The sequence below is a fragment of the Dama dama genome, chromosome 20 (assembly GCF_033118175.1).
Source record: "Dama dama isolate Ldn47 chromosome 20, ASM3311817v1, whole genome shotgun sequence".
Classification (NCBI taxonomy): Eukaryota; Metazoa; Chordata; class Mammalia; order Artiodactyla; family Cervidae; genus Dama; species Dama dama.
This window is the reverse complement of record NC_083700.1, coordinates 16,802,847-16,825,888: the sequence shown is the minus strand read 5'-3', so window position 1 is coordinate 16,825,888 and position 23,042 is coordinate 16,802,847. Positions and strand designations below refer to the sequence as shown.

At 57.8% G+C, this 23,042-nt stretch overlaps 3 protein-coding genes across 6 annotated transcripts; 1 reads left to right on the top strand and 2 right to left on the bottom strand.

Annotated features, from left to right (window-relative positions):
* Positions 1–3,662: 3,662 nt before the first annotated feature.
* KRTCAP2 (keratinocyte associated protein 2) lies at positions 3,663–6,321 on the bottom strand. The gene is made up of 5 exons (XM_061119863.1): positions 6,189–6,321; positions 5,692–5,846; positions 5,490–5,553; positions 4,052–4,118; positions 3,663–3,815 (listed from the first exon to the last, which is right to left on the bottom strand). The coding sequence occupies exons 1-5, from the start codon at positions 6,193–6,195 to the stop codon at positions 3,695–3,697; spliced, it is 414 nt and encodes a 137-aa protein (XP_060975846.1). The 5' UTR covers positions 6,196–6,321; the 3' UTR covers positions 3,663–3,694.
* Positions 6,322–6,919: 598 nt separating this feature from the next.
* Positions 6,920–16,438, top strand: TRIM46 (tripartite motif containing 46). 3 transcript variants are annotated; one of them, XM_061119860.1, is made up of 10 exons: positions 6,920–7,027; positions 8,428–8,689; positions 8,924–9,267; positions 9,962–10,105; positions 10,225–10,320; positions 11,022–11,275; positions 11,765–11,886; positions 12,823–13,125; positions 14,047–14,344; positions 15,353–16,438. In XM_061119860.1, the coding sequence occupies exons 1-10, from the start codon at positions 6,965–6,967 to the stop codon at positions 15,744–15,746; spliced, it is 2,280 nt and encodes a 759-aa protein (XP_060975843.1). In that variant the 5' UTR covers positions 6,920–6,964; the 3' UTR covers positions 15,747–16,438. The 3 variants fall into 3 exon arrangements, with proteins under 3 accessions (XP_060975843.1, XP_060975845.1, XP_060975844.1); XM_061119861.1 differs by lacking the exon at positions 6,920–7,027 and adding an exon at positions 7,554–7,644; XM_061119862.1 differs by lacking the exon at positions 14,047–14,344 and having other exon boundaries at positions 15,353–15,429.
* A 1,735-nt stretch (positions 16,439–18,173) lies between these two features.
* On the bottom strand, positions 18,174–22,688 carry MUC1 (mucin 1, cell surface associated). Of its 2 annotated transcripts, XM_061119857.1 has the most exons (7): positions 22,533–22,688; positions 20,335–22,055; positions 20,166–20,227; positions 19,919–20,049; positions 19,648–19,769; positions 19,416–19,565; positions 18,174–18,523 (listed from the first exon to the last, which is right to left on the bottom strand). In XM_061119857.1, exons 1-7 carry the CDS (start codon positions 22,591–22,593, stop codon positions 18,455–18,457), a joined length of 2,316 nt encoding a protein of 771 aa, XP_060975840.1. In that variant the 5' UTR covers positions 22,594–22,688; the 3' UTR covers positions 18,174–18,454. The 2 variants fall into 2 exon arrangements, with proteins under 2 accessions (XP_060975840.1, XP_060975841.1); XM_061119858.1 differs by lacking the exon at positions 19,416–19,565.
* Positions 22,689–23,042: the final 354 nt, after the last annotated feature.

The following is a 23,042-nucleotide window of genomic DNA, read 5'->3' as shown; positions in this document are numbered from 1 at the left end:
AGAAGGGCTCCTCACAGACCATAAGGGCCTCACAGACCATTTGGCTCAGGTCTCATTGTCACACAAGGCCTCAAATTTAGGCTTCGGATGTTATTTCTAGGTGTGGTTTCAGACAGTCTCCCACACTCTCACTCTCCCACAGAACAGAAAGAAGGATACAATACACAAGATTTAACTTGTATTATGGAATTTTCAAGTACATACAAAAGTAGAAAGAATCCCAGTAACTCTGATATGCCCATTATCATAGAATGTTACATTATAAAGTCAGGCCTGCAGTTCCCTGTGAAGGAAACATTTCTAAAAACCCTGTAATGACCTTGTGACTAGCATGAGTATATTGTATCATAATTTTGTCTTAAGTGTTCATTTGTTAAGTGTACATATTTCAAACCTGCCTCTGTTTTTCCTTCCATTTGAAGTGTATCTGGAACCTCAGTAGACAGAAGGGACCTGGACTTGTCTGTCTTGCAGAGGACCTGTCTGATGGGGGCGTGGTTGCTGAGAAATGTGGGCCCAGGTAGGAGATCCTGGAAGAGCTGGAAGGAAGGAGGCCCACCCCATGTGCCCAGGGATGCAGAGGCTGGGGTGGGAATGGCCGGCTCCTCATGGCTCAGGGAAAGGGGGAGGGGGCGCGGGTGCGCGCAGCTCTAAACTCTGCTTCCTGCCCCAGGGCAGGCATTTTGCACTTTGCCCTCCACCCGAGGTGACGTGGTGCCCAATTCTAGAGCCAGTTAGGCGGCTTCTCTCTCTGCCAGGGCAGGAGCTCAACCAAATAGCACCTACAACCTATGGTGGCCGGTTTGCTCTTAGCCCCCAGGGAGGGGGGAGGTGGGATTTGGGAGCAGGATCTTGGCCTTGCTCCCTGAGAAACTTCCAGCCTGCTGGCAGGGAGGCAAAGAAATGTACCTGAGGTGAAGCCATTAAGTGCCACTAACTGTGCCCGCACAAGGGTTCCGGCTATTGTCTGCTTAGGAGGCAGCCCTGTGAGTGACCCGACGTCAAGGCGCGGTGCGCACAGGGCCTCCGGCTTCCCATTCCCGCCGGGTTCCCACAGTGCCCAGGGCTCCCTCAAGCTGCCGTCAGTCTCAATACTTCTGACTGATTTCCCCTTTGTGTCTGTCTCTGTGTCTCGCCGCAGCTCTGTCTCTCCCAGTCTCTGGTTCTCTCTTGTTTCCCAACATCCTTCCCTGGGGAGCAGAGCTGGGGGGGCTGGGCAGTGGGAACAGGGCCCCGTCCTGTTCTCACCAAGGACAATGAGGTCCGGAAAGAGCTGGAGCCAAGGCCTGGCGCAGACTCCCCCTCCCTGCCTGCCCTGGGCGCACCCTTCCCTGCTGACCCCCGACATGGCCTAAATGCCAGGCGTCCCCTCCTGCCCGTGCCAGTCCTGGGGGGGTCCAGCCTCTGCCCGGGCAGGGCAGCCCCCTCATCTCACCTTCCCACTGCCCTCTTCTTAGGTGGCATCACCTCCTGCCCGAAGCAGTCCATCTCTGGGACAGAAGCCCACCCCGTGTTATTTACTCCTGTTTCCGGAGCAGGCAGCGGGTGTCAGGGCCACGTGTGAGGGAGCAGGAGGAAACATCTGGCTTCCCCCGGCCCTCCAGGGGCGGACTGCCCCCTCTGCCTGAGGCCTCCAGCCTCCAGGGTGGAGCAGAGCCCCAGGAGTCCTGGGGCCAAGAGGTTAGCACCTTTGCCCTTCTCACCTTCAGATTTCCAGAAGCTCTGACGGCCTCACGCCCCCTTATTTAATGACAGCGTTAGATGGCTGGGATACCCCTGCTAGGGTTAATTGGTAGGTCAGCCGGCAAGGCACCCCAGGGACAGGCTAGGTGGAGAGCTGATGTCGGCGCCAGCCTGCCTGATAAATGCACCCATTCCCCGAGGAAGGGATCATTATTCCTAGCCACATACTGTCCCTGAGGCCTATGCAGTGGGTGGCGGCAGGTGCCCAGATCCCTTGGCATTGTCCTGGCACCTGCTTGGGCTTCTCCCCAACCTCCAGTAACCTGGCCCCAGCTCTCATCTTTGAAGGTATGATGCCCCCAGGTGGTCGGATTCCCCACCGTGTCGGTGCTCACCTGGGCTGGCACCTGGCCTTCTGCCCACTCCAGGACAGGAGAAAGCCAAGGTTTGACAGACTGAGGCCTAGAACTAACTCAGCTTCCTGCAGGTCCAGGACCCTTTTGGGGCACCATTTCTTCTCCCCAAGGGTCTCACATATGGTAACCACCGCCCTTCCCCCCCTCCCCCCCCCCGCCCCCCAACCATCACTAGGTAAGTCAAAGCCTAGGGCTACCATTCCTTCTCAGGAAGGCTCTGGTCTCCACTGAACTGTCTTTGCCTCCACTCATAGCCAGGAGCAAGGAGACTTGATTCAGGTTTTAGCCAGTCTTTCATGTCCTCCAAAAGTTGGCTTCCATTGGAGAGACTCAGCAAGAACCCTAAGACCCAGCAGGAACTCTCTAAGCTCTAAGCCCTCAATGCCAACTTGCAGGTGAGTGTTGCCAGTCTCCTGGAGGAAGACATGAGCTCGTGGCGCCCTCTGCGGGTAACCTGGGCAAACTGCATAGTATTCCCTGAGCCTAGAGACAGAGGTGAAAGGGTCTGGATTCTGGCAACAAATGGGGAGGGTGGGGATGTCTAATCCTGGACCAGAGTTCCTTTGACTCACTTCTTCACCTTCATTGGGTCTCATTCCCTAACTCAGGCACATCCCATGTATTGAATTTTCTGTTCCAGGAGGGCCGGTTCTTTCATTCAACCAACCCTCTAGTCCTCACTGCCCATCATCAGGCTTTGTGGAGAATATCAAGCTGACCAAGGCACAGTAAGCACCCTAAAGCCCACACCACCCAAGAGGGAGGGTGCCTAGGTGCTCCAAAGGACAGACACTCTGGTCAGAGAGGCACTCCTCATGGCACAGCATGGACAAAGTAAGACCTGAGACGTCACATTCCCTCACTTCCATTAAGGCTGGCTCCAAGGTTGGTGGCCTTGTCCCTATCGTTTTATATACTTTGCTATTATTAAAACTTAAGATGTTTCCTAGTCCTTTGGTTACAAGACAGGAAAAAAATGAAGGCACCCAGACCAAAGAGGATAGAGACAGTGATCAACCTGGGAGTCTTTCTAAACACAGGCATGCGTCGATGCTGGAGAACACATAGGTTTAGGAGGGCAACATCAGTAGGGAATCCCCACCTGCAGACTTGGAGCAGAAGGGCCAGAGGGCTCCTTTACTCAGGGTGGAGAGCTGGAGTAACAAAGCCCCCAGAGGTGTAAACGGAACCCCATGGAGAGACGCAGGGGTGAGGGGCCTTTCCCTCCTTTACTCCTCTGTTTCAAGATCTATTCCAGCTCCGATGAGCAGGCCTTCCTGCATTGCAGTCTTCACCTCTTTTCCCAAAGGGCAAGACTGCAGATCATTCTCACGCTTTTCTTCTACGAGACTCTTACACAAGCAGATGCCACTCCAGTGCCTGGCAAAGTGCCTGGCACTGACGGCACTCAATAAACAGTTGGTAAAAATGAACCTTGGAGGAAGGAAAGCTCCTCCATCCCCAAGGACTGAAAGCAGCAGGTACCCATCTGCCCCAGCATTCTGCACACACCCATGTACACGCATGGGCAGGAGAGGCCCACAGCATATCACAGCTCAGAGCTACAAAGAATCAACTTTATTAGACATTCAGGGTCAATTTCTCTTTTTGCCCTTGCCCGTAACCTTGGCTGGTGTGAGGACTGGAGCTGTTGCCTGGTACAGAGTGGAAGAGATCTTGTTGATGTAGTACAGACCAACCATGGAGAAGATGAAGCTACAGGGTGAAGAAAAATAGTCATGGCATTAGTGGGCAACCTGCCAGCTGGGTGCCTCCTAGAGCAGACACCAGCATGAGGGAAAGAATCTAGGCTCAGGTGTAGGAAAATGCGGAAGGGAACAGGAGGGAGAACAGAGGGGGAGGGAGGTATGGGGAAGTCTGGAACCATCACAGGAGGGTCAAGTGCCAAAGGGCAGGATGCTATACCCCTTATCCAGCTGTCAGGCACTTACCAAGTGGTGACACAGACTCTGTGGATGAGACCTGATGCAAAGAGAGCCAACAGGAGGCAGAGGAGAACTGGGGAGGCAAGAGGTGACAAAGAGGGTGGTGGTCAGAACGGAAACACCAGGCATTCATATGTAGGGTCTAGGAGAAATCTGGGGCTCTCTGAATCTTGGGGGACCTGCTTGGAGAGGTAAAGCATGACAGCAGGAGGACATAAGATGGCCTTATTGATACACAGGACATGGAAGTACGAGATGCATTCTTATTTCCAGCTCTGCCCCAAATATCACCTAACTTCCCTATCCTGGCTTGCCTCCAGTAAAAAGGAAAGATGATAGCAGAGTCTGAAGGGTAAGGCTTGCTTGCATTTGAGGAAGAGGGCCACGGCCATTTCAACAGAAGCCAGCCAAAGGGGATCAATTCACTAAACTGGCTGGCCAGTGCTGGAAGAGGGCCTCACTCCCTGGACATAAAGTGGAGAGCAGAGTGTCTGGACACACACACGCATGGAGGCAGAAAAGGGTCTCCAGAAAGCTAGAGTAGGACTGGAGAAGGTGGGAGGGCAGATAGCAAGGGCAATCCCACCTGCCCAGCTGAGGAGGGCAGGTGAAGAGGGCCAAGCCGCTTGCCCCACGACAGGCTTCTTTCAGAAGCAAATGAAGACAATACACACAAAAACAAAAGCTAACAGAGAGATGTTCTGAAGCTGCTGTATGGAAGGAGCTTTGGAAGCCTGCACAGGGGCCAGGTGAAGAGGGCAAGAGGTAAGGAAGGTGAAGAAATAAGGGCCACAGTGACAGGTGAAGGCTTCACAGGAGATGGCATCTGCTATCAATTTGGGGCATGTGGCATCCTTAGGTGATCTGGCCTTGACGCCTAATTTGCTTTATGAACTTAATTCTCCATACGTAACTAAATCATCAATTCTTGCTTACATGAGCAATAACAAGGATCCTTTCAAATGGAAAACAATCTAACAGTTTACTTTGGTGAGGATTCCTGCTGACACAGTAAGCTGGTGTATCTAATACTTTAGGCTCTTCACAATCATCTCAAACAAATACAATTCACTAGTATTGGGTTCATGTCACCTTGGAACCCCTCAATTTGGCCCTTCTTTTTTCTGGTGGAAACAAAGAACACCCTCCTCGGATATATTCATTACAGGCCCAGACCTGCCTGTGCCCTCAAACCTTCCCCGGAAACTGGCCAGAAAGTAAATGAGTTTCTTGCTTTCGGAAGCCCCTTTCTCCTAGTTCCAGTTCCAGGAGTAAAAAGTACTGGATCCAAAAGTGTCATCTGTTTTCAGACAGTACACACGGTTCCTCCTCCTCAACAACCTTTCCTGTCTAAGCACCTGGAAGTTCAGCACAGTGTTGGAGGAGATCAGAGGTGAGGGTTACAAGAAAGGGTTCAAATACTCAACCTCCAGTCTTCACTTACTCTCAGGGAAGATCTTTGCTTGGAATCCTTTGCCAAAGACAAGATTCTCCAGATTATTGAAGGCCTGGGTTGAGGGAGTTAAGGCGTCGGTCGTGCCATGGGGGCTGAGATGTGTGGGTTCACGGGAAGGGTACAAGCCTGCGTGACCCTCCACCCTTCCAACCCTCAAACAGCTCTGCCCACTCCCCCGCAGAGAGGATACAGTGAGAGAGAAGACGAAAAGGCCGGAACCAAGCAGGCCGCCCTGGATGGTGAGCCATTCGGTGGAGGCCAGCTGGCGACTATACATCTGCATCCCAGCGAAGAGCAGCAGGGACAGGAGGGAGGAAAGCGCCAGCGACGTGCCTGTACCCACCACTGGAGGGGGGGAGAGAAGAGACGGAGAGTCAGGCCCAGCCCTCCCTGCAGGAGCCGCAGGCAGATTCAGCAGGTCCGGGAGTTCGAGAGCCCGGTCACTTCCAAGCCCTCCGGGGACTGCAGCCACCCTCCCCAAGTCCCCACACGTCGCGGCGACCCCCCAGGAATCCCTCACCTCTGGACGCCCCGAACCCTCCCGCCCCGTGGAAATGCTCATCGCCTGGAACCCAGGACACGTCAGCTCTGTGGGCAGAGGACGAGGAAAGCTGGTCCGCCCAACTCCGACCCCCCACTAGTCCGCCCGGGTTGCGGGGGTAGAGGGGATCCCGTTGGTCCCGTTACCCATCATGCCCTGCCCTGGGTCCAATGCGCGCTTCTGTCTAGGAGGAGAGCCGAACCGGGGGACGGTTGGCTGTGCGCATGCGTCAGGCCCTAACGTGGCCTTGTTTCTCCCTTACGCCTTCCTCTTTCTCCCCCTCAGCGCCTGAATGCAGCGCCCTCTTCCGGCAGGGAGGAAATACTGCGTCCAGGAGCATCCTTGGCCACCACCCTGGTCCCCGGCTCTTCCCCGCACCCAGAGCATCTGCTGCCTCTCGGTGCAAGCTGCACTTAACTCTTCAAATCACGGGGCCCATGGACTGCTTCTTTCTTCTTTGTCAATTATGTCAGCTTGTTCTTCAAAACTAACACCACCACCCCCCCCCCCCCGCCCCGCCCATGAACACTGCCTTGATATCTCCTGTGGACTCTTGCCCAAACCAAAATCTAGTCCTTCCATCCTGGAGTCTATCTTTCTCTAAAACGATCCTTCTGCTTTCTTTGAGCAAGATTAGAAGCCAATGAAGAATTCGAACATAAGAAATGGCTCCCCCTCAAATACCGTTCCACGTTACCTAACTACTGCCCCTCTACCCGACCGCCTTCCGAGAACCACGTGGGGAAAACTATTTCCCACCTCCTACCCCGACGGGCGCTGTTAGAAGCTGGTCCCTGGAGCATGCGCAGTGACATCTCACCCTCACCCCTCCCCACATCCCCACCGGGCTCCTGCATTAAGCCCGGGGTTCGCAGCCGCAGCCGGGATCGGGCACCCGGGGGCGGGCGGGCATGCTAGGGCCATGGCTGAGGGTGAGGATATGCAGACCTTCACTTCTATCATGGATGCACTGGTCCGCATCAGTGTGAGTTAAGGTGGGGTCGAGGGGAAGGGGAGGGGGAGTATAGGGGTCCGGGGCAGGCCGGGACCTCGAACAGGTGGGGGTCCCGCAAGATGCTGGGATGTAGACAGGGGGTTGTCGATGGCAGAAAGGACTGGGAGGATCGGGATGCAGGTATGAGAGGGTAATCCCGGGGGCAGCCCGGAGGTGAATGCCGTGAAGGCGTCCATCTGATGGGGTGTAAGGAACATGGAGCTGCCTGCATACAGCGGGTGGCTTGGGGTAGCCTCCAACCGTGCACCGAGGGTGGGGTTGCAGGGCAACGGGGCTATGCTATGAGGAGGGGGCGTGAGTGAGATTGGGTATTTTCCAAGAAAACTGAGAACAGGTCGGGGGCGAGGAAGGAGCCGCCCCACGGTGCAGTTCCCAAATTGGACCCCTTCGCGAGACCCCACCCCACCGCACCCCCACTCAGGGCTGCCTCCGAGCCTGCGGTTGTCATGGCAACCCGTGCCCGGCTCTCCCAGGGGCGGTGCCAACCCTGCTCCCCCCCACCACTTCCTTCCCCCTCCCTCCCTGTCCCTCCCTCCTTTGTGTCAGCTGCGCCCCTGACCGGGATGGCTGCGAAGAGAGGGACCAAGGTGAGGTGTGGGGGTGGGGCATAGCCTGAGGACCCCCGCCACCGAAAAAGGGAGGGGTACTTCCGGTGGGGAGGGGGCAAATAGGCGGCGCGCTCATTTCTACCCTACCTTGGGAGGGGTTGCGACAGGCCGGGTTATGCCTGGGATGGGAGCAGGAGAGCCGGGTGGTGGGGGGCAAAATGGTATGGGTTAGGAGGAGCCAGATGGGTTAGTGATGGGCAATGAAGGCGAAGGCGGCTGCAGGCCGGAGCCACCGCAGGAGGACAGACAGGGTGAGCAGGAGGATGGAGAGAGCCTGGTTATAAGAAGTCACGCGGGGGAGGAGGGGAAGGGGGGTGCCAGAGAAGCGGGGGGGGGGGGGTGTTGGGGGGGCGCTCTGCACCGAGCTGCAGAATGGGCGGTGTCCTTGAGATATGTGCTGGGGGCAGGCTGCCGAGAGATGGGGGGATGGGGGCAAAGGCCAGGTGAGAGCGGCTGTAGGTCCGGCTGAGACTGGGACAGTCAAGGGGGTGGGGCTTGAGACTGGAGGAGACCTGAGCTCCAGCCATCTCTCCTCCTTAGGTATGTAGCTCTGCAGGAGGGGAGCATGCTGGAGACAGGGAGTTGGAAGGCCTGCGAACCAGGCCAAGGCTGATGCTAGGGGCAAATCCATAGCTTGTCGGGTCCCTTGCAGTTTTTCTTCCTCATTTCCAAGAACCCTTAGGTCTTTAAATGCAGTTGAGGTGCCGGTTGAGATAGACCCAGGTGTCCAAGCTCTGATCCAGCCTCCTGGTCCCTCCACAGACGAGCATGAAGAACATGGAGAAGGAGCTGCTGTGCCCCGTGTGTCAAGAAATGTACAAGCAGCCGCTGGTGCTGCCGTGCACCCACAGCGTGTGCCAGGCCTGCGCCCGGGAGGTGCTGGGCCAGCAGGGCTACGTAGGCCATGGTGGGGACCCCAGCTCTGAGCCCACTTCTCCTGCCTCCACCCCATCCACCCGAAGCCCTCGCCTCTCCCGCAGAACTCTCCCCAAACCAGACCGCTTGGACCGGCTGCTTAAGTCAGGTGGGGCTGGCACCCATGGGTTTGGGATGGGGATGCTGGGATGTCCATCAGGAAGATGGAAGGGGTCCATCCCTGGCCAGGGGCACCTGTCTGTTTTTCATGGGGTGCTGCCCATCCAGGCTCTGCTAAGAGCTGAGCTCTGGCACAATAAAAATTAATTCTTTAATTGAACAGACTTCCCCCACCCTGAGCCAGCTGTAATTTTCACCTCCCTACTTCCTGGCCCATCCACAGGCTTTGGGACATACCCCGGGCGGAAGCGAGGTGCTCTGCACCCCCAGGTGATCATGTTCCCGTGCCCAGCCTGCCAGGGTGATGTGGAGCTGGGGGAGCGGGGCTTGGCAGGGCTTTTCCGGAACCTGACCCTGGAGCGTGTGGTGGAGCGGTACCGCCAGAGTGTGAGTGTGGGCGGCGCCATCCTGTGCCAGCTATGCAAGCCCCCGCCACTAGAGGCCACCAAGGGCTGTACCGAGTGCCGCGCCACCTTCTGCAATGAGTGCTTCAAGCTCTTCCATCCCTGGGGCACCCAGAAGGCCCAGCATGAACCCACCCTGCCCACCCTCTCCTTTCGCCCCAAGGTAAGCCGGCCTTTGAGGGCCTGGGAAGCGGGGGAGGGCATGGTGTTGCTGGGGGGGAGGGCGCGCCCAGCACTGGGCTTCCAAGAGGAGGTGGCCACAGGGTTGCCCTTGCCAAGCTCCTTTCTCTATAACAGTAAAGGCACTGGACAAATCTTTTTTTTTTTTTTTTTTGGACAAATCTTTGAACATCTTTGAGCCTCTGTCTCATCTGCTGAATGAGGCTTGTAATATATCTGCCCTGCAGTCTCCATACCTGCAGGGTTGATGGCAGGATCCCTGAGATAATGTTTGTGAAAGTTATTTATATACACTGAAAAGGTCTGTTACCTATTCATTCATTGAACAAATATTTATCAAGGACCTGTGTGCCTGGTGCTATTCCAGGTGTTGGGGCTGCAGCAGTAAACCAGATAAACACGGCTAATTATTAACCACAGGCTGAGATTATCACCATTGTTGTTATTACCACATGTAAAGGAAGGGAGGAGCAAGGCTAACACCTGGGGGTTGCAGGAAAGGCGCTCCTTGATTGCCAGGGTCTACCACCAGGTGGCACCATGGAGCACAACATCTGAACTCCCCTCCACCGGCTTGGGGCCAGCCCAGGGGAGGAAGGGCCCGAACTGCCCTGTGGAAGGTCAGCACCCTTACTCGCGCCATTGGCTGACTATTTCCTTGCTGTTTCTGCCCCTAGGGACTAATGTGTCCAGATCACAAAGAAGAGGTGACCCATTACTGCAAGACATGCCAACGACTGGTGTGCCAGCTCTGCCGCGTGCGGCGCACCCACAGCGGCCACAAAATCACACCCGTGCTCAGTGCCTACCAGGCCCTCAAGGTGAGGACCCTGCCTCATTCCACATCAGGACTAACCCACACTCACCCTCTCATGCCTCCTCTGAGCTGCTGGCTTCTTCAGGGCCAGCTGTGATGCCCACCTCTTTCCTTCCCCCTCAGGACAAGCTGACAAAGAGCCTGACATACATCCTGGGGAACCAGGACACAGTGCAGACCCAGATCTGTGAGCTGGAGGAGACCGTGAGGCACACGGAGGTGAGGGGGGGGGGACATGGAGGGGGCCCTGGGCCCTGCCCGGCAGTGGGAGCAGGAAGAGGGTGGAGACGGGCACACCCCAGTCCCCTGGTTGCAAACTCAGGGAGCCCACGTGGGGTCCGTGGATGTGTCAAGGCTCTGGTTCAACCAGGTCATCAGAAACGGCAGTGCCCAAGGCCAGGCGGTACCCAAGGCTACAGTAGAGACAGGGTGTCTATCACCCTGGAGAGGGAGAGCTTGAAAAGCCCCAGGGATGGAGCTCAGATGCCCTCAGGCTCAGCTGCCTCCTGGGGATGGCACACATCCTTGGACCAAGGAGGGTGAGGCGATGGCTCTGATACCTTTTGCCAGACTGCTTGAATCAGCTGACATGGGGAAGGGCGATGAGGATGGCACAGATGCTGGTGGACGTTAGTGCGGTCCAGTTGGACATTAGTGTAGTCATGGCCTCTTTTATTTGGGGGAGTCCTCAAGGAGTCAGGAGCATGGTGTGGGCCTCCAGGAAGATTAGCACAAATGGTCAGGAGTTGAGCCTATGTGGGTGTACAGGAGACCCATGGAGCCATGAGCCTGGTCCCATTCGAATGGGTAGGTAGGATTTCCCCAGATCCTTTGTGATCCTAGCCATGGTGTGGTGCCCCAGGAGGCTGGAACAGATGCAGCCTTCAAGAAGGAGGCAGTCAATGTTGCTCTCTGGACAGGTGAGTGGTCAGCAGGCCAAGGAGGAGGTGTCCCAGCTGGTGCGGGGGCTGGGGGCTGTGCTGGAGGAGAAGCGGGCGTCACTGCTTCAGGCCATTGAGGAGTGTCAGCAGGAACGGCTGGCCCGTCTCAGCGCCCAGATCCAGGAGCACCGGAGCCTGCTGGACGGCTCAGGTCTGGTGGGCTACGCTCAGGAGGTTCTTAAGGAAACAGACCAGCCTTGCTTTGTGCAAGCAGCCAAACAACTGCACAACAGGTACTCAGGGGTCATGGCAGAGGGTCACAGGCTCCCGCAGGGTAGGGACATCATGGGTGTAGCCCATGTATCAGGCAGTGTCGCGAGTCCTGCCCGGTGGAGAGCTGGGCCCTGAGGACTTTTCACCAGGCCAAATGGATACCAGCTCTTGCCCAGAGGGACAGGGAAGAGACCCATAGCCGATATCAAGGTTCTAGGGCCAGACACGGCAGAATCAAGGGGAAGGGCGGCGGCCCAGACAGCAGAGCCTGACCCTTGGTAGTATTGGTCGCTCAGTCATGTCCGACTCTTTGTGACACCACAGACTGTAGCCTGCCAGGCTCCTCTGTCCTTGGGATTCTCCAGGCAAGAATACTGGAGTGGATTGTCATTCCCTTCTCCAGAGGATCTTCCCGACCCAGGGATGGAACCCAGGTCTTCTGCACTGCGGGCAGATTCTTTACCGTCTGAGCTACAGGGAAGTCTGACCCTTGCCTGCCCCCATCCCAGGATTTCCCGAGCCACAGAGGCCCTCCAGACATTCCGGCCAGCTGCCAGCTCCTCCTTCCGCCATTGCCAGCTGGATGTGGGGCGTGAGATGAAGCTGCTGACAGAGCTTAATTTCCTGCGAGGTGAGGAGATGGCCAGGCCCCATGTCCAATTAGAGCCTTCCTCCCTTCTTCCCCAGCAGCGGGCCCGGGGGGCAGTGCCCACCGGGGAACGAACTCCCAAGCCTCCCAGCCGGCCTGGCCAGCCGTCCTGCCCACCTAGCCCACCCGGCCACCCCGTCCCACCGCGCTCAGCGCTGCTTCTCCCTCTCTTTGTTTGTAGGCTGTGGCCACCGCGGACTCTGCTCCGGAGCACCCCAGGCAAGTCAGCGGCCCTGCCCTGGGGGTCCTGCCCCCTCTGCCAGGTCCCCTGCCCTGCCCTGCCCCCCCACGCAGCCCGGCTCCCCACCCATGGCTTCCTTCTCTTTCCTGCCCTGACCAGACCACCTCCACCATCCTCTTCCCTGGCCAGTGCCCTCTGTCTCTCTGACGCTTTAATTCTTGCCTTCCTGACCTTTGGCCCTTATGACCTTTGCCCTCCAGGCTTTCCTTCTCTTCCCCTGACCTTGTCCTGGGCCATGATGCTCGGGCTTGCCCTCTGTCCCCATTTTCTGCCTTGCTGCATCTCCTTGCATCTATCTCCCTTGCACTCAGTTTCCTCTCCCTGTTCAGCGCCTTCTTGCCTGGGTGGGCTCCAGTGGCCGTTACCTGTCTTTCCCTGGGGCTCCTCTATATTCATAGACTAAAAAGGGTCATAGAAAGAAAGGACAACATGTGATCTCATACCTTCATTTGACAGAGGAGGAAACTGAGGCCCAGATCGAGGGAGTGGCAGCCCAGGACTGGCATCAGGCCACCTGCCTCTCCTTTTCCCACGCCCAGGGCCCAGACAGGTGTCTTCCCAGATCCCTCTCACTCGCACTCACCCCCCCGGCTCCCGCTGCTTTCCCTTTTCCCGCCCACCCTCCACACCAGGCCCATGGCCAGGCCGTGACTGACCCCCGCTGTCTCTCCCAACAGTGCCCGAGGCTCCGGTCATCGACACCCAGCGCACCTTTGCCTACGACCAGATCTTCCTCTGCTGGCGGCTGCCCCCCCACTCACCGCCTGCCTGGCACTACACCATTGAGTTCCGGCGCACCGACGTGCCGGCCCAGCCAGGCCCCACCCGCTGGCAGCGGCGGGAGGAGGTGAGGGGGACCAGCGCCCTGCTGGAGAACCCCGACACGGGCTCTGTGTATGTGCTGCGTGTCCGCGGCTGCAACAAGGCCGGCTACGGCGAGTACAGTGAGGACGTGCACCTGCACACGCCGCCCGCGCCCGGTGAGTGGGCCCTGGGTGCCGGGACCCGGGCACGGACCACTGCTGCTGGGTGGGCCCCAGAGAGACCGCGCAACACAGTGGGTCATCCTCACTAGCTCTGGAGCCAGACTGCCTGGGTTCAAATCCCTAGCTCTGCCTCTTGCCAGTTGTGTGGCTTTGGGTGAGTTAGTCACCCTCTCTGAACCTGCAGTTCCTCCTCTGTAGGGATAGTAACACCTACCCCATAGCCTTGTTGTGAGAATTAAGTGACTTGCTAATGTGTAAAGTCTTAGCCGAGTTTTGGCTGATGGTAAGGGCTCAATAGGGCTTCCCTGATGACTCAGATGGTAAAGAATCTGCCTGCAATGCGGGAGACCTGGGTTCGAAACCTGGGTTGGGCAGATTTCCTGGAGGAGGGCATGGCAACCCACTCCAGTATTCTTTGTTTTTTTTTTTTCTTTTTCACGCCACTCCAGTATTCTTGCCTGGAGAATTCCATGGTCAGAGGAGCCTGGTGGGCTATAGTCAATGGGGTCACAAAGAGTCCGACACAACTGACTAAGCACAGGACAACGCAAGGGCTCAATAAATGTTGGTCAAGTGACTCTCCAGAAACTAGCGGAGGCTCTGGAGGATAGGCGTAATAGAGGAGGCAGCGAGAGCGAGTCAGCTGGGTCTGGGAGACTGGTTTCCATGCCCACTAGTCATCACTGAAACTCTTCCTGGAGAGTTTTAATGCCCACTTGGGATGCCCTTTCTTCTTCCCTTATGCTCCCCATTCCAGTTTTCCAGACCCTGTTCCCAAGAGCCCCCTGCCCATCCCTTGGCAACTTGTCCCGTGTTCTGAAATCTCCCGGCGTCTCGTGCTGACACCTCGAGGTCCCCAGTGCCGGTGTCTGTCCCTGAAGTCCTTCCTTCTGTCTCAACCCTCCCCTCCTCCAGTCCTGCACTTCTTCCTGGATGGCCGCTGGGGCACAAGCCGTGAGCGGCTGGCCATCAGCAAGGACCAGCGAGCGGTGAGGAGTGTCCCAGGGCTGCCCCTGCTGCTGGCTGCCGAGCGGCTGCTGACAGGCTGCCACCTGAGCGTGGACGTGGTCCTGGGCGATGTGGCTGTGACCCAGGGCCGCAGCTACTGGGCCTGCGCCGTGGACCCAGCCTCCTACTTGGTCAAGGTGGGCGTCGGGCTGGAGAGCAAGCTTCAGGAAAGCTTCCAGGGTGCCCCCGATGTGATCAGCCCCAGGTCAGGCCCCTCTGGGAGGTATGGGGTTCTGGGGATCTGGGTGGGGGAGCTGGGAACACGGTGGGGTGACAAGGGGAGCACACACTTGCGGGGATGGAGCTGGAAGATCAGGAGGAAGTAATGTGAGCCAGGCTGGAGGCACTGTGGTCAGGAGAAATGTGGGCTCAGTGAAAGCGTTTTGGAGGTTGATCTTTGGAGTGACTGGGGAAAGGGACAATAGAAAAGGAAGCCATCTCCATGTCCCTCCATCTGGCACTCAGGCTAACATACCATCTCGCCAAGTCTCCATGTCCTTTCTCCCTCACACCCCTTTTGCAGCATCTTTTTACCACAAAGCTTTTTCTCTCCAGGACTTCCTTCACCCACACCTTTTCTCAGCCTCCTCAAATTCTTCCCTTAAACTTTCCATCTTCATACCCTCTCATCCCCAACATCCTATTTTTCACCCACCCACACATGCTCTTCTTCCTCCTCAGCACTCTATCCAATACCCCATTTCTTCAGAAGTGCCTTCTCTTCAACATCAGTTCCCTCCTAAACTTCTGATCCCCAACCTGCACCCCTGCAACATCCTTCATCTAAGACACTGACCCGCCTTCATCTCTCTCCCAACATCCCCCTTCCCAGCATGTTTTCTCTGCTCCCCCCTCTCCACACCGCTAACCCCTCATCCTTCCAAGATTCTCTAACCCTCAAAATCCGCTCCCAGCACAGTATCCCAGCACCATTTTCTTCACCACTTGCCTGCATGGGAAGCACTGCCTTTCTTCAGCGTGCGTGAGCGATACCCTGTCTTTTCTCCCCTTCCCCCACCCCTCTGGCCAATGTGCTTGCCTTTCCCCATTCTCACCAAACCAAACCCCCAGCCCTATATTATAACCCCTGTCTCTTCAATGTGCTCTCTTCTCAATGCCCCCAAATCAGTCCTTGGAACTGCTTGCTTCCGACATTCCATCCTCCCAACATCTCAGCCCTTGGGTACCACCTACCCAACACCCATTCCTGCAGGTACGACCCGGACAGTGGACACGACAGCGGTGCCGAGGACGCCACCGTGGAGGCGTCACCGCCCTTCGCTTTCCTGACCATCGGCATGGGCAAGATCCTGCTGGGGGCCGGGGCCAGCTCGAACGCAGGGCTGACCGGGAGGGACGGCCCGGCGGCCAGCTGCACGGTGCCCCTGCCGCCCCGCCTGGGCATCTGCCTGGACTACGAGCGGGGTCGCGTTTCATTCCTGGATGCCGTGTCCTTCCGAGGGCTCCTGGAGTGCCCCCTGGACTGCTCGGGCCCTGTGTGCCCTGCCTTTTGCTTCATCGGGGGTGGCACAGTACAGCTACAGGAGCCCGTGGGCACCAAGCCTGAGAGGAAGGTCACCATTGGGGGCTTCGCCAAGCTGGACTGACCCTCCCGGGCCTCTGCGGGGCCTCTGGAAGCTGGGTTCTCTCTCTGGTAGCTTCTCCCTCCAGCTCTTCCTCCTGCGTGGTCCTGTCCCGTCCCCTATCTGTCTTCCCACGGCCTTTCTTGACCAAGGGACTCTCCTCTGCTCACCTCTCTGGATGTCCCCCATTCTCCCTATTGCCTGTTAATCCAGGTTCCCGCCCCCACCACGTCTCTGCCCCATGCGCTGCCCTTGGCATCTTGCCCGAATCATGGAGAGAGCCCCTGCCCCACCCCTGCCCTGTGCTCCCCCCCTAGGCTGGTTGGGAGGGAAGGCACCCGGAACACTGGGCTTGCTCACCAGCTCTGCCCTCCGCCCTGCCAAGCTCCCTGCCCCATCCGTGCTGAACTGCAGCCTTGGGGCGGAGCGGCTTTTTGGCTGGACAGTGCCCTCACTCTTTGGTGAGGGAAAGGGACCCTCTCATCCTGCTTTATTTATTTGGGTCCCTGTACCCCCAGCCGCATGCCTTTTATCCCCCTCTTCGCCCCCTTGCATGCTTTAACCTGTCCCGCACCCATGCCAACGTGCCAAGTCTCCCTTGGGGTCCCAGCTGAGGTTGAGTGTCCCCACTGGGTTGGGCCTGGCAAGGCCTCTGGTGCCTGCTGCTGCCCCCCTGCGGTGAGCACTGCTAGGCCTGTGCCAAGCAACAGCTGTTATTTTCATGGTTTATAAACAATAAACTGTGATGCCAGGCCTTCCTGTGATGTCTGCCTTCCCGGAGCCCATTCCTCTTAGCTTCTGTGCTGGATGTGGCAGGCCAAGGGGATGGAGGGTTCCCTGCTATTTCTCAGAGCAGGGATGCACGGTGGAGCTGATGCCTGAGGGAAGGAGGTCCTCAAGCCCTGTGCTCCCCAGTTTTCTGCCACACCTGTGCCCAGCCCAAGTCCAAACCGACCGTGGCCGCCAGGGGGCACATCGCTCTGGTGGCTGCTTGCATCGGATGCTCACCCTCCCACCACCACCACCCCCATGGGGTGTCTGGGTGGAGCCCTGCAGGAATGCGACTTAGGGTGCCGTCCCCTTGCCTGGACCCAGAGAGATCAGGGGCTTCTGGCACAAGGCCTTTCTGTGTTCCCCCATTTCTTGGATTATAGGAAACAGCCTTCATTCAGCCTCCATGACCTTCCCTGAGTTCCAAGGGGCAGATTCAAGCAGTTGTTAATTAGGGAAAGGAGGGAATGGGAAACCAGAGAGAAACAAACAGTCAAGAACAGCCTTGAGCAACACCCTGTTTCCCTATCAATGGATATTCGCAATATCTTTGAGCTGTTTTGTAGAAACTGATATCCCCTGCAGGTGGGAAAAGTTAAAGATGATATGTAGACCCCAGAGCAGCTGGTCCTGAAGGCTGATGATGCTGAATTCCAGCTACCTCACCACCAACCCATCAGAAAAATGTCCATGAGCTGATCACATGCTCTTTGAGCAATTACTGTAAATCTTCTCCAACTTGGGACATATGGTTTTGAGGGCATTAGCCCACTGTGGCCGCCTTCACCGGGCAACACAATAAAGCTATTCTTTTCTACTTCACCTAAAACTCTGTCTCAGAGATTCGATTCAGTCCCGGTGTACAGAGAAGCTGAGCTTTTGGCATCAGTGCATCAGTCAGGAAGTGGGTGCGTGCTCAGTCATGTTTGACTCTGTGTCCCCAAGGACTGTAGCCCGCCAGGCTCCTCCTCCGTCCATGAAATTTTCTAGGCAAGAATACTGGAGTGGGTTGCCATTTCCTTCTCCAGGGGATTTTCCCAACCCAGGGATTGAACCTGAGTCTTGTATCTCCTACATTGGCAGGCTGGTTCTTAACCACTGAGCCATCTGGGAAGTCTCTGACATCAGAACCAGAACTATTTCCCTATTCCTGGGCTACTAGGTGATAGACCCCAGAGCCAGTAGGCAGGTGGGGCAGTCTGGCGCCAGGCCCTGGATCTGACACGGACCTTATCATGGCCCTGTTGACTTTGCTGCCTTAGGACTTACTTCACACCCGGACAGCTAAGAATAGAGCCACCTGAGGGCACCATGCCAAGGGGAGAGAAGGGCGCGGGAGTGAAATCCAGGCCCGGGGATGGGGCGAGCCCAGCTCTCGGGCGGGCAGAGCTGGGTCATGCTGGCTGCTGGAGCCTCGGGCTTTTGTTTCCTCCTTCCTCATGTGCTGCCAGCCATGCAGGAGAGGTGACAGGAGTCTGTCCGCCTGCACTCCAATGTCATCTCTCCAGCCTCCTGCTTCTCAAATGAACCCCGCTCCTCTGCCCTTCTTCCCTTCCCCTCCTCTCCCAGCGTCTCTGCCAGACCTCCCCCCAACACACACACATTTTGACTGCCCCTCACCCATCCACAGGTCACAGACAACAGATCAGAAGCTGGTAGTGGACTCAGAGGAGGCCCACATTTTATTCAGCCATGTTCACGTTCCCACTCCCATCTCCAAGCATTCCAGGCAATCCTCCTGGGAGCCGCTGTCTCTGGCATGTCCCCAGGGGCTCAGGCAGGCTTCACCAGGGCTAAGATGGGTTAGGAGACTTGGTGGGTCCTGTGAGGGAGGCTGTGAGCAGCCCATCTGAATGCCCAGCTCACTAGCCCAGAACAGAGTTGGGGGCGGGGGTCCTCAGAAGTGAAGAATTCCAGGGAGGCGGCCAGTACTGGCTGGACTCTCAGCAGACAACATGTCCCTACAAGTTGGCAGAAGTGGCTGCCAGGTTTGTATAAGAGAGGTTGCTGCCACCGTTGCCTGCAGAAACCTAGGTAGGGGCAGAAGAGACTGGGATGAGCGGCAGAGGCTTTCCTGGGACAACCTTCCTCCCCGGGGTCCCTGGATGGCACTGCAGGATGGGGTGAATGGTCCAGGAGCCTGACTAGCTTTCAAAGGGTTAATCCAGAGAGAGCACCTGCTGGTCACCACCACCAGCCAGATGACTGTAAACAGGGCCACTCCCCCTCCTCCTCCAGCTCCTGTTCACTCCCTCCCCTTGGCTCTCAGCACCCCCTGCTTCCCCCTCTTGCCCCTTTCTCCCTCCGTTCTCTGCTCCTTCAGTCCAAGGAGGTGTACGCGTTTCTGCAAAACTGGAAGAAGGAAGTCCCCAGGCAGAGGAAAAGTCAGGAAAAGGAAACTCTCCCTTCCCCCACTTGGAGTGGCCTTTCAGCCCCAGTTGGCAAAGTAATTATTTACTAGGTCATGGAGGGAAAGGCAGAAAGAAGGAAGAGGGGGTCTGTGCCTCCCCACCTTGCACCCAGGCTCACCTGGCTTGGTGAGACTTCTTTCCCAATTCAGAGACCCCCCCCTCCCCATCAGCCTTTCCCAATCTACCCTCCATTCTTAGGAGAAAAGCTGGGGCAAGGGGCTCCTTCCAAGAAGGGCTCCCCTGGGTACAGTGCCCTATTCATGTCACCTCTGGGCATCCCAGTTCAGCCGAGCAGTGAATGCTCTTCTGGGGGTGCTAGTTGTGGGGGGCACACCCTCCTGAGACCCCCCTTCTTCTCTAAGCCTTTCCCACAGGACCCCTCTGACCTCCACCCCAGCCTTGTCAGTCCCTCACTGCTTATTTCACATCACCTCTTCTAAGTTCTTTAGGTTTTCCCAGTACCCTTTCAGAACCACTGCCCAAAGCCTCACCGCACTGCCCCCACCCTCACCTCCTCATAGGGGCTCCGTTTGGTACTGCCAGGGGGCACATAGCGCCCATGGGTGTGGTAGGTGGAGTACTCGCTCATAGGATGGTAGGCATCCAGGGTTGGAAAGATGTCCAGCTGCTCACATTTCTTTTGTCCACACTGACACACAACCTGGGCAGACAGGAGGTTGTGGGGGCCATGAGGTTCCTTCCAGCAGGGGGACTCTGGTCAGGGCTGGGGATTGAGCACTTACCAGGGCAATGAGATAGATGATGGCCAGCGCCACCAGAACACAGACCAGCACCAGCAGGGCGATGCCCCAAGCGGGCACCCCAGACCCAGACTGGGCAGAGGAAGGAGACAGGGCATCACGCACTGAAAGGAAAAGCAGTGGTCAGAGTGGTCTCCCAAAGGAGGTGACTCTCCCCCTACCAGCTCCAAGAGAGAAAGCAGGGACCCAGATGCTGGAGAGAGAGGGTCCCGGGCAGGGCGGTGCTGGCTCACAGCTGGGGAAGTGGACTCACCACTAACTTCAGTGATGGTCAGGTTATATTTGACTGCCTGTGCTTCAAGCTGACTGAGCTGTGTCTTCACCCATTCGGCAGTGGTATTCTCTCCGAAGGCCAGAGTTAATTCTGCCACCACAGATCCTGGCCTGGTTACAAAGAAATGGGGAACTCAGCCATGGGTCCCAGTTTCTGGGTCAGTACATCCTCCCCACAGTCATGACAACACCCGCCAGTCCCGCAGAGTCCACACCCAGAACTGTACCTGAACTTGATCTCTGAGAGGCCCAGAAAATCCCTCTCCCTCTGTTTATAAATCTGCGAAAACTGGGGGGAGAGAGAAAGGACTAAGATTCGATGCAAGCAACTCAAAGAGTTCTGAAGGCTGCTTTGGGGGTGGGGGGGTGCATGTTAGAGGAAAGGCAGCTACTCACCAAGTCCAAAATGCGTCTCTGCAGCTCCTGGTAGTAGCCGGTTTGGGGATCTTCCAGGGAAGAGTTAAACTGGAGGTTTGTAATGCGAAAAGACAGGGAGAACAGGAAGACCCTAACAGGTAACTGTTGGGGGCTAGTGCTGCTGGCAGCTGTCCTGGTAATGTGGCTGGCAGCAGAGGGAGCAGTTTCAGAGCTGGGAACTGAGGATGGAGTGGCCTTGCTGACTGGGGTCATGGTAGCCCCGGATGAGGTGCCCTTGTGTGCTGAAGTGACCATGGAGCTCGAGGCAGAGCTGGTGGTCACGGATGAGGTGTCGCTGCTGGTTGGGGACGAGGCGCCGTGGTGACCTGGAGAGGCCGTAGGGCCTGGGGCAGGGCTGCTGGTCAGGGATGGGACACTGTCACGGCCTGAAGAGGCAGTTGGGGTTGGGGCAGGGCTGCCGGTCGGAGTCGAGGCGCCGTCGTGGCCTGGAGAGGTGGCCGGGCTTGGGGCAGTGCTGCTGGCTGAAGTCAAGGCACTGTCGTGGCCTGGAGAGGCGGCCGGGCTTGGGGCAGGGCTGCCGGTCAGAGTCGAGGCGCCGTCGTGGCCTGGAGAGGTGGCCGGGCTTGGGGCAGTGCTGCTGGCTGAAGTCAAGGCACTGTCGTGGCCTGGAGAGGTGGCCGGGCTTGGGGCAGGGCTGCCGGTCGGAGTCAAGGCGCCGTCGTGGCCTGGAGAGGTGGCCGGGCTTGGGGCAGTGCTGCTGGCTGAAGTCAAGGCACTGTCGTGGCCTGGAGAGGTGGCCGGGCTTGGGGCAGGGCTGCCGGTCGGAGTCGAGGCGCCGTCGTGGCCTGGAGAGGTGGCCGGGCTTGGGGCAGGGCTGCTGGCTGAAGTCAAGGCACTGTCGTGGCCTGGAGAGGCGGCCGGGCTTGGGGCAGGGCTGCCGGTCGGAGTCGAGGCGCCGTCGTGGCCGGGAGAGGCGGCCGGGCTTGGGGCAGGGCTGCCGGTCGGAGTCGAGGCGCCGTCGTGGCCGGGAGAGGCGGCCGGGCTTGGGGCAGGGCTGCCGGTCGGAGTCGAGGCGCCGTCGTGGCCGGGAGAGGCGGCCGGGCTTGGGGCAGGGCTGCCGGTCGGAGTCGAGGCGCCGTCGTGGCCGGGAGAGGCGGCCGGGCTTGGGGCAGGGCTGCCGGTCGGAGTCGAGGCGCCGTCAGCACTGTCGTGGCCTGGAGAGGCTGCCGGGCTTGGGGCAGGGCTGCCAGTCGGAGTCGAGGCGCCGTCGTGGCCGGGAGAGGCAGCCGGGCTTGGGGCAGGGCTGCCGGTCGGAGTCGAGGCGCCGTCGTGGCCTGAAGAGGCGGCCGGGCTTGGGGCAGGGCTGCCGGCTGAAGTCGAGGCGCCGTCGTGGCCTGGAGAGGCGGCCGGGCTTGGGGCAGGGCTGCCGGTTGGAGTCGAGGTGCTGTCGTGGCTGGGAGCGGCGGCCAGGCTTGGGGCAGGGCTGCTGGCTGAAGTCAAGGCACTGTCATGGCCTGGAGAGGCAGCCGGGCTTGGGGCAGGGCTGCTGGTCAGAGATGAGGCATCATCGTGGCCTGGAGAGGCAGTCGGGCTGGGGTTGGGGCTGCTGGCTGTGAGTGAGGTGGTGGCTGTGCTCCAAGAAGTTTCTTTAGTGGGGCTGGACGTTGGGCTGCCTTGTGTACTGGAAGCCTGTATAGATCTGCTGGGGTCAGAGGTTGTTACGGTAGTGCCATTGGCAGCTGTAAGAAATCAAGGTTACAGAGTATGGTTGGGGGACAAATCAGCATAAGGAGAAAATACATTCTCTGGCATCTGGGGAAGTCATGCCAGGAGGATTTGGGGAGTGGGCCCCTGAGTCAGCTTTCTCCTTCCCTGCTGGCAACCTACCTCTCTCTTCCCATATCTGTCTGCTCCTGGACTGTGGGCTTTTCCACTCCTAGGATTTTCCTCTCCTGATTCCACCCCCAACCCCTCCAGACTTCTCTTCAGGACATACGCCTGCTCCTGGCACCCACTCTCCTCCAGGTGTGTGTGTGGGGGGTCTCTTCTCAGGTTTTCCTTAGCCTCACTCCTTTATTCTTTCTTCTGGCAAAGACTAGGCCACCCCTGTCTGCAACTTCTGCCTCTTGGATGCCATCTCCCAGGAAGCAAAACCCACAGAAAGTTGGGAAGACCACAGGAGCAGGGCAGTCCCCTCCCCACCTTGTGCCCCTCACCTGTAAGCACTGGGAGCAACAGCAGCAGAAAGAGGAAAGGGGCCTGGATGTCCGGTGTCATGGTGGTGCCGAAGTGGTGGGGAGGGGACAGAACAAACTCAGGCCGGAGCTGCCCACGAGGTGGAGCGGACACAGGCACCGGCTGCTTTATACCGGTCCCCCGCCCGCCCTAGGCTCAGCCAGAGCAGGTGACAGGTGACAAAGCTCCACCCCCCCCCTTCCCTACCTCCAACCTCTTCCTCCTCCTCCCCAGCCATTTCTGGCCCCTTAAATAAGGTATGTGGGCTTCAATCACTCAACTCTCTGACAACCTGTTTGTTTTCTGACTGGCCTCCCCCCTTTCACCAACCACTCCCTGGCTCCAGAAGGTGGTGGAGGAAGTCTGGAACCTGACCTGGGTCCCCATGGTCCTATTTTAGCCTCAGGACAACAGCCTTGGTGAGGAAAGTAACAGAGAAATTGGACTAGGTCAAAGTCTTAGCCCAAGGCCGGCATTGTGGGTCCTCCACA

Excerpts from the sequence above, each read along its gene's own strand:
- TRIM46 (XM_061119860.1), top strand. The coding sequence starts at position 6,965 with ATGGCTGAGGGTGAGGATATGCAGACCTTCACTTCTATCATGGATGCA. Across the intron at positions 7,028-8,427 it reads ATGCACTGGTCCGCATCAGT|ACGAGCATGAAGAACATGGA; the intron begins GTGAGTTAAGGT and ends GTCCCTCCACAG. Across the intron at positions 11,887-12,822 it reads AGAGCTTAATTTCCTGCGAG|TGCCCGAGGCTCCGGTCATC; the intron begins GTGAGGAGATGG and ends CTCTCCCAACAG.
- KRTCAP2 (XM_061119863.1), bottom strand. Across the intron at positions 5,554-5,691 it reads TTTTCGTCTTCTCTCTCACT|GCCTTCAATAATCTGGAGAA; the intron begins GTATCCTCTCTG and ends CCCTCAACCCAG. Across the intron at positions 3,816-4,051 it reads AGAGTCTGTGTCACCACTTG|CTTCATCTTCTCCATGGTTG; the intron begins GTAAGTGCCTGA and ends TTCACCCTGTAG.
- MUC1 (XM_061119857.1), bottom strand. The coding sequence starts at position 22,593 with ATGACACCGGACATCCAGGCCCCTTTCCTCTTTCTGCTGCTGTTGCTC. Across the intron at positions 20,050-20,165 it reads CTCTCAGAGATCAAGTTCAG|GCCAGGATCTGTGGTGGCAG; the intron begins GTACAGTTCTGG and ends CTTTGTAACCAG. Across the intron at positions 19,566-19,647 it reads TCATCTATCTCATTGCCCTG|GTTGTGTGTCAGTGTGGACA; the intron begins GTAAGTGCTCAA and ends CTGTCTGCCCAG.